Source organism: Ixodes scapularis, unplaced genomic scaffold (assembly GCF_016920785.2).
Source record: "Ixodes scapularis isolate PalLabHiFi unplaced genomic scaffold, ASM1692078v2 PGA_scaffold3__209_contigs__length_174095766, whole genome shotgun sequence".
Lineage (NCBI taxonomy): Eukaryota > Metazoa > Arthropoda > Arachnida > Ixodida > Ixodidae > Ixodes > Ixodes scapularis.
The window spans coordinates 53354029-53367412 of record NW_024609868.1 but is presented as its reverse complement, the minus strand read 5'-3'; the positions used below and the strand labels follow the sequence as shown (position 1 = coordinate 53367412).

Sequence of the window (13384 nt, the reverse complement as noted above, 5' to 3'; positions counted from 1 at the left end):
CTGGGAGAGTGGGCAGGAGAGGACAGAGCCGTCATGAATGTGAAGCACGCCACCCCTGATCCTTCCTGGGGGTCGCTTTCTGTCCCTTCCAGTAGTGCGCTTGGATTGCGTCTCCAATCGGCATCCTCAGCATCCTATACCACACGCGGTATAGGACGCAGCGGTCCCAGAGTGGCTACGAAATATTTAGCGGAAGCCGGTAGCCTCTGGATTGCAACAGCGACAGTTGGCCGTAGAAGTGGCAGAAAAAAAAACGGGGACTCCGGCATCGCTGTCATGGCGGCATCCTAACCCGCGGTTACCATATTTTCTGTCGACTGACCAGGTGCAGAGCGAGTTACAGCGGAACTAGCATCTGTTGTATTCGCCTCCAATGCCAAGGTCACGACAAGCTACAACATAAAACGGCTGCGACATAACGAGGCAGACGTCGAGGGACCAAAAACAGGTTAAAGCACCGGTCGTAGAAGCTTTCCGGACGACGTACGACCAATGACGAGGTGAGGGACCGAAAAAGTTATAAGAGCTCGATCATTCTGACAAAGATTAGGGAGCGCAAAATGTCTCCCTCACAAACTGAACTATGTGTGTGTTTGTGCTAATTTTTCATCCTTTTTATTGTGTGTTTTTTTTATTTTTGTACAGTTTTTTTGTCATTTTGGCAAGCTTGAGCAGGAGAGGGGAGTTTTACCAGAACGTACTGGGGGAGTGCACACCCCACTTTCCCCGAAGCTCCCAGCTTATCGCTCATTAATGTCAATCGTTCCTGACGCTCATTCCCAATGCTCATTTACGTCAATTTTCTCATAGAAAATGACTCGTAAAACACATTTAGCATTAAAAGGCGCCATAAATATGCGAGACGGAGATGTGTTTCAGGCAAAATACTTCTAATGAAACTGTGGATAAAGAGAAGATGGTTCCGAGTTTGGTCTACGCCAGAGATGGATTTTATTTTTGTTCCCTCCAACCAAAATTTTCTTTGTTGTTTGCACCATCCCATTCTTGTGTGAACATTCAAAGCTGAACAAACTATGACTACGTAGCCTTTGTTCTTGTATTCCTCACCCCTCATGGTCTGCCCACAAAGTGGACATAAAGTATTGTCGTATAATAACACATGAACTGGAATGTGCACAACAGCTGACGTAGACAAAGTTCCGATACCTCTAAAAACGAGTGCTTGTCCTCACATTTGTACAAACATCTACTCCCTCCTTTTTATCCACAGCAAGCCTCCTCCACGTCTACAGATATTGCATCGAATTTTTTATTTTCCTAAATAAAAGGAAACTAGCAAGGGACAGTCTTGGGTAAGTTACTTTTAAAAGTAATTAGTTACAGTTACTTTCAGAAAAAAGAAGCGAAGTTACCGTTACGGTTTCCGCAACAAAGGAGTAACTCGTTACAGATACAGTTACTTTTAAAAAGTAACGACATTACTTTTCAGTTACTTTTCTATAACACAAAAAAATAGGAAAAACTAGAAAATTCCCGTCACCAAGTTTCATTGCATGAAATTAGACAGTACGCTTTTTACTTCATATTGTAACAGTAGAAGTTGCTTCTTGAAATTAGTGCTTGAAAATTTCCACGTCATAGTGGCGCTAATCAAAATATGAAACATGCGCAGTGCCCTCCACGTGTATTGTTGTTTCACGGTTGATTCACCCGATTGAAAAGCATTTTCACAGAAAGAAGAAAAACCACAAAATAGATAGTGCTTCAAGACATTAAAATGTAAGTGTTCAGTCACAAAATACAAGCATGTGCGTAAAGATAACTAGATTTTTTTCATGATATCTACACGTGGCTATATTCGGGTCGTGACTCGTGAGAAAGAACGTATTCACAAGTTTGTGCAAGGCCAACTTGACACTCGAAATGTCGGAATAGACAATTTGAAAGGTGCAAGACAAATCTAAATTGTACCCGTTCAGCGATATATTATTCATAAAACACTGGAAAGTAATGACAAAAAGTAACGTCGTTACTTTCATCGTTACCTCAGAAAAAAGTAATACAGTCGCCGACCGTTTTTTCGAACTCCGATATTTCGGACTTGTTCGATATTTCGGACCTAAAGGCAGAACCGCGACTTACCCCATAGAAATAGTGTATATTCACGACCAATGTTTCGGACAGCTTGAAGTCCGAAAGTTCGATTATTCGGACAAAATCGTCGCAAGCGATCAGCGAAAAACACTATAGAGAAGCGGCCATTTTGAATTCTATGTTGGCTGCAAATGAATTGGCTTGGTTTGGCAGCGCTACTTGAGCACTCCTGAGTCCTACCGCTAGGTGACGCTATGCTAGCCCTTTTTTTTCCCATTTAGCTGCAAGTCATAATCATCATCATCATAATTTTGCTTTGTTTTTCCGTTCCTTTGCGTCGCCAGTCGCCATTTTGCGCTCGTAAATTTGCGCCTCTGATCTCGTTCGGAAAACGCTGGCTTGGACGTCATGGCCCCATTTGTTGATCTGTAGTTAAGAAGCACAGAAAGTACTCGACCATAGCGCTAGAAAAGAAGGCAGCGATTCTCAAGCTAACAGAAAGTTGCCGAACGGAAACGGAGGCGTAACCTAAAGGCGCGTTCCCACCGGCGATGCAATCTAGTCGCACGATAACTTTCATCGCAAAAGCGACCATCGCGGGCAAAAAGCGACGCGATTTGAGCAGGTGCTACTCGACCTGACTTTTTTGCGTTGCGATCTAGTCGCGGAGCGGCTGAGCCAATCAACGGCGTTCGAAGTGAGAGTTTTCGAGAAAACTCTCACTTCCGGCGGAACAAGGCACCTGGACTAAGACACTATTTCAAACTTTTTAAGCCCACTTGCAAGTAATAAAGGCAAGTTTTTCAATTTGCTGATTTTTCGGACTGCTCTATTATTCGGACGTTTTTTCGGTCCCAGCGAAGTCCGAATAATCGGTCGGCGACTGTAGAACTACAGTTACAAGTTACATTTTAAAAAAAGTAGTTTGTATAGTTACAAGTTACCAAAAAAGTAACGAAATTGTAGTAACGCATTACTACCCAAGACTGGCAAGGGGTGCCAAACCATTCTGGGGCCCTTTCAACTGTACCTTGCCTGTGGCAGCCACGTACCTGATGCACTTGCCCCACCTGCGCAGCTGCAGGAGGTGGCGGGGCAGCCGGAGGAGGGGGTGGGGCCATGGGCAGCACCGCCCTCGCCATTGGGGTCACGTGCACACCAATCATCTGGTGCGCATAGGCCCCGGGGGGCGGGGCCTGTGGAGGGGCCCCGTGCCTGCTGGCAGCTGCCGCATAAAACTGGGCGTGGCCCGGCAGGGGAGGGTAGTGGTAGGTGGGCGGGGCCTGCAGGTAGGCCGGGTGTTGCGCCACCAGCAGGTGGTGCGGGTGGTGGAATGCCGGCAGGCCTCCCAGGTAAGAAGGGTAGTGAGGGGCCCTGCAAAGTGGCAAGACTGAGATTGCACCTTGCCAACATGCTCTCCCTAGACCTGCAAACTGACAGCAAGTCATCTGTGCAGAACTAAAAGAAAAAAAAATTTACAGGGGAGCAAACTGATGGTTGAGGCAAATTTGTAGAAACCACAATGGTGATTGTCCATGAATGTGATAGCATTTATCATTGCACACTGCCAAATTTAGCGGGGAAACTGAATTGGTGCATAGGTCGTGTGGTCAATTTTTTCCAGTATATTTAGAGGGGAAACTCCCCGCCAAATTTAGCATAATAGAAGACGACGCTAAATCCTTGTCATCCCTGAGATCACCCTAGAGGTCGTTCTTGAGGTTGTCCTAGATGTCGTGGTTGAACATCGTCCTAGAGGACAACGTCAGAGACGACATCTAGGGCGACCTCAAAGACGACCTCTAGGAAGACCTCAAGGACATCAAAGACGACGTGTAGGGCAACCTCTAGAACAACCTGTAGGGTGATCTCAAGGACGACCTCAAGGATGACTACAAGGACGGCCTCTAGGACGACCTCAAGAAGGACCCCTAGGATGAAGTCAAGGTCGTCAAGTCCTTCAAAGTGGGTGTGAATGTGAAGGAGTGCATACTGCCACTCTCCATACGTGTGGCAGAATGGGGTGCGAGCGCAGTGAGCTGAAATGGTCTACTGTGCGTTAGGAGGCCAGAATATACATAGCTGTAAATCTTGAGTAGTGGCTTAATAATGCTATTGCACTAAAACTTCTCTGGAATGAAATCACCTTCTGGCTTCTACCTTACCTATTGTTAAAGGTGAATTGTTTAGAAAGGCTATTAACACCTTTCACAGTTTTTAGCTGTCATAATCAAAGTGTATAACTGCACTTTGTTTCTTCTTATTTTTTTTATTGTACTTTCTCTCCCCTATAGTGCTAATGGCCCTGACTACTTAAATAAATTTGCACATTTGTAAGCCCAATTCTTGAAGTTCGGTATCTTGAAATGTCAATGAAGTCTGAAGTTTTCAGTTTCAGTTTCATTGAGCCATCAAATAGATCTCTATAGACCTTTGCAGTAAGAGCCCCCTGGCCGCCGCCATTTTTCGACTCGAGCGACCCCTATCAGCCAAAAATTTCTGCCACCCGCCTGAGCTGTGAAAACCCGGTCAGTGCAGCTCCCCACCTACATTGTGCATTTGGAGTTTGTTGGCTTTCCTTGAAAGATTTTACTTTATTTGCCTCTTCAGGATGCTTGTGGGTCTTGTGTTTTCTTCCACTGTGAGAACCAGGGAATGCCAGGGCTCGTAGCCTGCTCGGCTTTCGCAGGAAACGAGCGAAGGGAGTGAACATCAAGCAGCCCGCGACGCAGGCCGTTCGACATCCTTCGAGGATTATTTCTGTTTGGATAATCTCCGAAAAGCCTTCCCGGCTGGCCGTGTTCCCGATCTTGGCGAGAAGTAGCCGATAGCGTCCGGGGTATGGGGACTGAATAGACACGTTCGTTCATTTGCTTTAGCGCTGTGTAAAAGAGCATCGCTCTTCAAAACGTACCTCAGACAAGCCGGATTCTGTCCGATCCTAGTGAAGTGACTATCATCGACACTGCATTTTGAATATGCTGTGTTGTTTGAAACCTTTCTCAAATCCTGTTCAGATTATGCGGCACTGTGAGGTATGTACAATATTTGTTGTTCGATTGATGAGACTCGTTGAATTTCATGTTGTGAGCGGGGAATGCCCATGCAGTTCGGCTATCCTATGGTGTGGTCAAATATTTTAGGCAGTTAAGACCCTATTTGATTGACACGGCTGAGTGTATGGTGCCGCTAAAAAGATCGACATAAGGTGAAACAAGCATTCCAGTTGCATTTGTTCTGTCGTGCACAGCCAATAAGGGCTTTCATTTGTTTGTTTTTGTTCCCAAAAATAATGCAATGCTCTCTTAAAAACTCAGAGAAATTATCTTCGTCATAGAACATAAAACAAAAAATAAAACGAGGCAATCTTGCTGCCACCAGCGTCCGGAATTGCGCCTACGCAGGTTGCCACAGCCTAGTGACGAGAAAACCCACAGCCCAGCGCAGTCAGGCAACACCGACATATACTCTCAAAACCAGGGACGCGCACTGTAAATCGCTTCGTTCGAGACTGACGCTGGAAAGGTCTATAGGCGGAATATATATCCACCGCGACATTAGGACCTGGTGAAGAGCAGTCCCCGCACGGAACGTCGTCCAATAAATATGTTTTAAAGCATTTACCTCCTTTCCCCTTTTTACAATATATATATATATATATATATGTATATGTATATATTTTGTTTTGCTTATCTCGAATAATGTTTGAAGTCAACTCCACATATCTGCAAATCTGTGTGTGTAATTTTTAAAAAGAAAAGCAAGGTTAAAATCAGCTTTGAAAGTTGGACAACCTAAAAGCAAGTAATGAAAAGCCAAATAAATTTGCAAACGAGGGACCTTGATTTTGCGCAATCACCGATGACGTAACCAACAGTGTTGGGTAGTTTTTCGAGTCGGATGATGAAGAGGCAAAACCTCTGAGCAGAGAGAAGACGTCCCCTTGTAAAAAATGAGCAACTAACATATGGGCACCCTGTAGAACAGTTACGATGCATATAAAAGTTTAGTGATTCCCAGCAGAACTGGGAAAATTCTTAAGCTTGGGAGAAGAGTGTGTTGCTTCACGGATGAAGAAAGAATAAAAAATTATTAAAATGGACAACACAACCACATCTTTCAACTAGCAACAGACGAGTAAACTTTCAACAGCGAGCAGCCGACTATACCCAGGAGGAGAAGGGGGGGAAGGGAAGATAAGAAAACGCGAAGTGCAAGTCAGAGTGGTGGGCTTATCTCGGATTTTAGAAATTCAACCTCAGTTTTCGTCAGCAAGAGGGAAGGGCTTGACACATTATTTTTTCTTTTTTTGGAAACAACGTGTCAAACCCTTCCCTCCTGCTGACGAAAACTGAAGTTGAATTTCTAAAATTCGAAAATAAGCCCACCACTCTGACTTGCACTTCGCGCTTTCTTATCTTCCCTTCTCCCCCCTTCTCCTCCTGGGTATAGTCGGCTGCTCGCTGTTGAAAGTTTACTCATCTGTTGCTAGTTGAAAGATGTGGTTGTGTTGTCCCTGTTTTAATTGTTTTATTCTTTCTTCATCCATGGGAAAATTCCTGTACCTGGCCTCTCTCGCCACTTCTTTCATCTCGAATATTTCCCATTTTTTTTAGCACAACGAATTAATGGTGGTTTACCAAACCATAGCTGATCCTACTGCAGTACAACACAGGGCCCACCTGTAAGGCAGGCTGTACTGCAGGGGAGGCACCATGGGCAGCTGGGGCGACTGTGCGGCAGCCACCCCCTCGACCACGAAGGGGGCGGCCACATCCGGCAGTCCGTCGGCCCCCGGGTTCAGGGAGGACGCCAGCACGGGGGGCGGGCTGATGCGGGGCCCGGCCTCCGACGGGGACGGGGCGTCCCCGCCCCCCTGGTGGGTCTCCTCGTACAGCTCGAACCTGGGCGAGGCCACGACAACCGCGTCACTTTGTGAGCGCAACGACAGTGAGGCTCGAAATCTGCGAGCTCGGATTTGGTTGGATACGAGTCGTAAAGTACTGCATGAGAGGTAGAGGTGAATCAGACTTGCTGCAGATGTACCAAGTGTTTCAGTAAAGACTTCTAAAAATTTTTACCGAAAGGGTGGTTGAGAGAAAAAAAAAAAAGAAACTTTTTGGAAACTAACTGCCAGCAACAGTGGACGTCAGGGTTGGCCGAAAAAAAACAACACACACAACTAATTAGCAAAATAATTAAATAAAATGTATTAAATAACTTTTAATGAGTGAAAATAAACATTGTAGCAGTGCTGCCGTGGCGCGTGCTAGAACCCACCGAAGACGACGACGAAGCGCGTGCAGACGGCGCGTGACACACTTCCAGTCTGGTCTAATTTGGTTATGGACGTCCTCTTGTAAATTAAAAACGTAACATTTGGTGTCAGAAGTGGGATTTCTGGCATGGCGCCTCAAGTTACCCGGAAAGCTCCTCTCGGGAAGATTATTCTCTGCAATATGGTCAGCGCCGACGTCTCATGGAGCCAATGGCTGGCGGCTGGATTGCCTGACACCGCAAATCTTCATGCCAGAACCGCCACGAACAAGTGGCCACTTTGCCATGTTCCCCACGACCATTCTGTGGCCGTGCAATGAAGATCCTGCGTTGGCCTATGGCCACATTTGCATCCCAAAGCTTCAAGGCATTGAGGCGCGTAAGTGCGCGCTGAACTTGAATGTTTCTCTGACTGTCGTTCTGGACATTCGGCGGATTAGGTCGTGAGCATAACGTTCTATCTTCTGGACTTTGGCCTTACCGGCACATTTCATTTTCGGTGTTGCTTTTCGAAATGCGAAAATGTGCAGTGATGCTCTGCACCGATATGATATGTGCCGGCATTAGACATGTCACCAGGAGTGACGAAAACCGGAGCCAGCGGCGGCCAAGTGACAAGTGTCCGGACATTAACTTCAAAAAGCGCCAATGTGCTGGATTTTGGTGTTGTAGAGGAGCTGTTGCGATGAGCATCGGCAACGACACCTGCAAAAAGAACTGTCTATCTTTAATGGAACGTGGCGAGGTTGTTAAGCAGAATGAACCAACCTACGAAGAAACATCACTAAAAAACTCAGAGGGGAAATAGTGTAGCGGTGCTGCGGAGGCGCGTGCTAGAACCCACTGAAGACGACGACGAAGCGCGTGCAGACGGCGCGTGACACACTTCCAGTCTGGTCCAATTTGGTTATGGACGTCCTCTTGTAAATTAAAAACGTAACAATATAATACCAATTAAAAACTCGCTGAGCACCAATGAAAACCTCTAAATCCGCTGATTTTAGGAAAACCTAAAGCATGTGTGAAACGTGGGGATGCACCAAAGTTACCCCATGTGCAGCAGGCACGAAGCTTGCGATGCGAAAATTCTGATGATGAGAACATTACTTGCGCTAGATCGCCTGCTCGACCTCCATGCTTGCAGGTCGAGCAGGCAGTCTAGATAAAGTATGCCGACAATTTCTTTCGCGCTTCTTTTGACATCACGAAACTGCTTGTTATCGGTTGGGGAAAAATTCTGCCGTCCAAAAAGTGAACCCCCGCCTGACACTGGAATCACTTTTTCAACGTTGCCAATAAACTTTCTGCTCGAAAAAAAGTGGCGTGAACAGAAATAGTAACTTTAATAATTTTGCGAGAAAAAAACTTGTTTCGGCCTAACAATTGGGTTACTAGTTCAGCGATGTTTGTTGGGGCATTTGGTAAATTTTTAGGGGAATTGGGGACCACAAACAAAATGCCGGGTTGTGCGATAACTTGGGTACACGAGACCTAAATCTTTCAATACGAAACGGCACCGAGAGAGATCGACGCACCATCTGCGTGCAACGTCGAAGAGCACCTCCGGATAAACACCGCCTCCCTTGGCGGCCGACTCGACAGCCAGGCAGGCCCGCTCGAGCACGGCGGCCGACTGCTCCTTGCACTGGAGCAGGGCCCTCTGGATCTCGTTGGGGTTGAGGGCGTGTGCGTGCGGGAGGCAGGAAAGGGCCAGCTGGGCGGCCGCCCGCACCATCGTTGGGTCCCGACCTCGAGACGCCTTGTCCGCCAGAGACGCCACTTCGGGCGGGGTCAGGTGGCCTTCCCATGTGTCCATGAGGAACATGAGCGCGCTGCTGCCAATCTCCATGGCTTGCCCTGCACGCAACACAGACACAGCCGCATCCGGGCGTGCTCGTGCAGAACACAGAGTCTTCTCTGACAGGTTGATTGGGAGGGACTCAACAATACCACAGGGGGGAAATTTGCTCGGAAGAGATGGAAAGCAGCTAAACAACTTTCACGACAAAAAACACTTCCAAACAACTCGTGGAAAGTTGGCTACGTACGTCGAGTCCTTTAAGGTTCGGGAATTCGCTGCAGAGAAGCTTCTAGGACTTACTACGAGCCGGGAGGTGGTTTTAATGCAATAGCACTATGACTCGACAAATTAGAGCGTGCCGGTAAAAATACGGGGATCAAGAAAACCAATGTGAACGGCAAAAAGGACGGGGACAGGACAAAACATCTTTTCATAAAAAGATGTTTTGCCCTGTCCTTGTTGGTTTCCTTTATCCCCATTACTATGAATTCTTTCTGGTTTTTCCATAGGTAAATAATGACATGACTTCCTCCAGGATCCCACTATTTGTGAATGCCCGGACAGGGGGGGGGGCTTAGACACGAGCCTCTTAATAAAGGGATTGTCCGGTGATATCCGGAAGTTACAAAGTTTTTACGCTGGCCATGTAGAGGATGCCTAAATATAGTCGGAGGCAATATTTATTTAATAAAAAGACGCCCCAATATTCGTTAAAGGCAGTGACTATTTCAACGTCCACCGTCAAGATATGTCAAAAATTGTTTCCACGTCTGTGGCGTCATTTCCGTAAATGTCAAAATAGCGGCCTTGCAAAGCTTTGTTCCGTTTAGTTTCTGATGGTGTTGCTGATGTTGTGTTGGCATTTTGACGGATTCATGTGTTGCGTGCCAAAGAAGTTTCAGCTCTAGTTGACAGTGTGTGGGGCAGGCTCGACAGTTGAACCTTTCGGATGTAAGATGCCAGTGACGATGATCTGAGTGCTCCGAGCTCACATCTTGGCACGCGCCTCACGTAAAAGTTTGAATCTGCAACAAAGGCGAGCTGGATATCCCTCTGTCTTGCATGCACGTTACAAATGCAAGAGCATTCACTACACAACACTGAGAAATTTGGCACGCTTTTTGTGCCTTTATATTGTGCGAGCAGTCTCACTTAGAATCTGGCTCCCGGCCTGTTTTTAACCGGGTTTCGTAAGTGCGTTATTTAGTTTAGATTTTGTTTGGTTCATGTATAACGGGCAAGCTAAGCACGAAATGATCAGGATGTTAAATAAAAGGTTGTGAATGCAAACATTGCCTCCTTGATGTTTCTTGATCAGTGCGAACAAACAAAGGTTGTGGCACGGTTGTACGAGATACACAGATTTTTCACTTAACTGCAAATTTTATGACACGGCATTCAGCTCCTTTGTCTATATAAATCACGTGATGAATTATGAACATCAATGCACAACTGCACGCTAAATTTCACAAGTAAGCATGGCTGGTCGTGTCGCGAGGTTACATCAGGCATGGTGATGTCCGAGTCGTGGGCGTCGACTTATAGTATTCACGGTTTTTATCAACATGGCTGATGGTGCGTACAAAGATCACCGTTGAAGAACTGAGCTTCCCTCAATACCGTAAATCTTGCCTTTCTTAGAACAAGATTGTTTTAGTGAGACAGCAGTCAAGAGCTGTCGTGGCGCTCTCTTTGCATGATGTTACGTCGCAGCTTCCACTGTTGCCAACGAAAATGCCATGTGTTTTGCAGGTGCAATCTGAGCAGTTGGGCTGTTTAAAATTGAATTACTTGTGCGGTGGAGGATTAAAAATTTAGAAATTGTGCGGATGATATTACTAAAAGCAATGACAGTATAATTTAATTCTTTTTTGAAAGACAAAATTTTACCACACAATCCCTTAAATACAAAGAAATTGAGCACCAAACATAGCATTCTGAGGCAAATGAGATAGAGCGCCACATAACACTCTCTTACGAACAAGCTCAAATTTCATTAACCGTTCTCCCACCCGTTATGTCTTCTTATAGCAAAGGGACAGGTTAGAGCCAATTACACGTCGACGAGCAGTTTCGTCTCCGAGGCCTTTTCGAGGTATGCCGCAGGTGGCACTAGGGACGTGCCGCAACATATACACGACACCCCCCTTCAAGCACCTGTGATCCAGGAGACGTGAGATGAGTAAGTGCGGGACAGCCAGTTGGGGGAGACAGCATTGTGCAGGCCCAGCGCGTACAGGCCGATCTGGAAGGCGCACATGTGCAGGGCCCTGTGGGGTCCCCTGTGGTTCTGGCTCGCCGAGGGCTGGGTGAACAAAACCGCCGTGCTCGAGTTGCCACCGGCCTTGGTCAGCACAGTCTTGGCCAGCTCAAACATGAAGTGGGCTGACGCCTCGCTCGGCTGGTTCGGCAGGCTCGGGCAGGTGCCCCGCTTGCCCTTCATGCGGCTTGGGGGAGGCGGCTTCTGCGGGGGTGGGGCCGCCGGGGGGGCGGAGCCTCCCCGGGCACCACTTCCCGGCACCTGCAGCCCCGAGGACCCAGGAGCGAGGAAGCGCGAGGTCGCCGGGGATGCCGACGACAGGCTGGGTGGGGGGCTGTCTGAGGGCAGCACGCACATGCTGGAAACGCGGAAAAAAACCGAGACCGGCGTTACTTTCGTGACTACTCTTCACCATTCTCGGACTAAAAAATGGCGGAGAGAAGCTTCACGCTTCCGATGCAATTTTCCTGCCTTCGAGAATGCTTCAGCACCTTGAGAGCCTCGAGTGTGGGGCCGCAGTCGAGGCAGGGTGAAGGGCAACCGCTCCGTGCTGGAGGCGGGAATTCCAAAGAGACGGTCTACCATTCTCACCTTATTGGTGACCATCGAAACACAGGTGTTCCCAGAGAACCTTAACGGGTAGCCCGAGCTCCCAAATATTCTTGGCCGTCCCTGCTCCCGAGTAAATCTTTCTCACGGCACTATTTTATCGGACCCGAGTCACTCACATGTGTGCAACCACGAGTCCAACACCTCTTAGTAAGTGCACCAATGTTTATGTGGTCTGTAGGCTCATGTACTGCTTTCCCGGATCGACGCCAAAACCGAGAGTAGTTCCTCGTCTAACCGTTGAGGGAGACGGGGGTTTCTTATGGTCAGAAAGTTTGAAAAATTCTGCCGTACAAAAAAAGGAAGGAGAAGAGAAAAAAAGCACTTTTACTAAAGACTTTTTGTGCGACGCGGCTGCATTATGGGAAGCGCGTCACAGAAATCCGCATTACAGAAAGCTGCTGGGAGCCAGTCAGGTTGCACGTTCCGCGTTTAATTTGCGAGTTTTCTGCTCAGGATCAAACTCGACCGAAGAGAGAGAGAGCGGCGAGCCGCGGCCAAGGGCAGACGTGGGACCCACCTGTCCGTGTGACGTGCCTTGGCCCCCGTGGCCCTGTCGCCGGACGAGGAAGAGACCACAGAGTCGCTGCTCTCCCCGCTGCTGCCGCTGTCGCTGCCCGGCCCGCATGGGCGGCCCCAGCCACTTCGGCGCACCACCGTCGGAGAGTTGTCGCTCGACGTCGTCTCGGGAGCGCTGCTGTCGATGCTCGCCATGCCTGCAAGGAGGCATGCCGAATACACCAGACACCATGGGGGCAAGGTTGAGGAGGCCACTCCCGGAGGGAACGCGTCGCGTCGGAGGAAGAGGCCGCCCCAAACGGTGCGCAGTTCAAGCTCTCGCTTCGCAGCCAGGCAGTTCGACTGGAAGAAGCCCTCTGCCCTGGGCTCGATCGGCAGTGCCGACCGGACAACCGCTAGAATTAAAGAGAGACCCATGTTTTGGTCCCGAGCCACTGGATTTTCGGGGTGGGGGGTACAGAGATAGTTTCTTTTCCTCTTCCCAATCCCAGAAAAAACGGGAACGACGGTCACAAGTGCCAGCGGGAGTGGAACTGCGCACCGAGAGGTAGCGTTGTGTCCGAGCACTCTTAAGGTTCGACTCCCTAGACTAGGCTCTCACACCTCGAGGTTAGTGATCATTAGGGAAGTTACTTGGGACCTAAAGAGTGTTGGGCATTGAGCTAACATTCTGTGTGTGAGCAGTTAGGGGTGGGCTGTGCCATTTTTATTACCTACATAAAATGGTGCATTCACTGCACTAAAAATGCCTCTCTGCTCTTGAGTATTGTAGAAAGGATTATGAAGAAATTAATGAGACACGTTTTACACATTCACACTTCAGGAAGATTAGGATAGGCCTAAACCAATGAGCTTGGTCATCT

At 47.9% G+C, this 13384-nt stretch overlaps 1 protein-coding gene across 1 annotated transcript in view; it reads right to left on the bottom strand.

Annotated features, from left to right (window-relative positions):
• LOC8052999 (zinc finger SWIM domain-containing protein 8) overlaps positions 1 to 13384 on the bottom strand; it is a 75501-nt gene that overhangs the window by 9358 nt on the left and 52759 nt on the right. The window contains exons 20-24 of the mRNA XM_040218369.2: positions 12523 to 12718; positions 11291 to 11751; positions 8868 to 9189; positions 6738 to 6959; positions 3108 to 3429 (exon numbers count right to left, since the gene is read on the bottom strand). Coding sequence (XP_040074303.1) covers positions 3108 to 3429; positions 6738 to 6959; positions 8868 to 9189; positions 11291 to 11751; positions 12523 to 12718 — 1523 coding nt within the window. The remainder of the gene's footprint in view (positions 1 to 3107; positions 3430 to 6737; positions 6960 to 8867; positions 9190 to 11290; positions 11752 to 12522; positions 12719 to 13384) is intronic.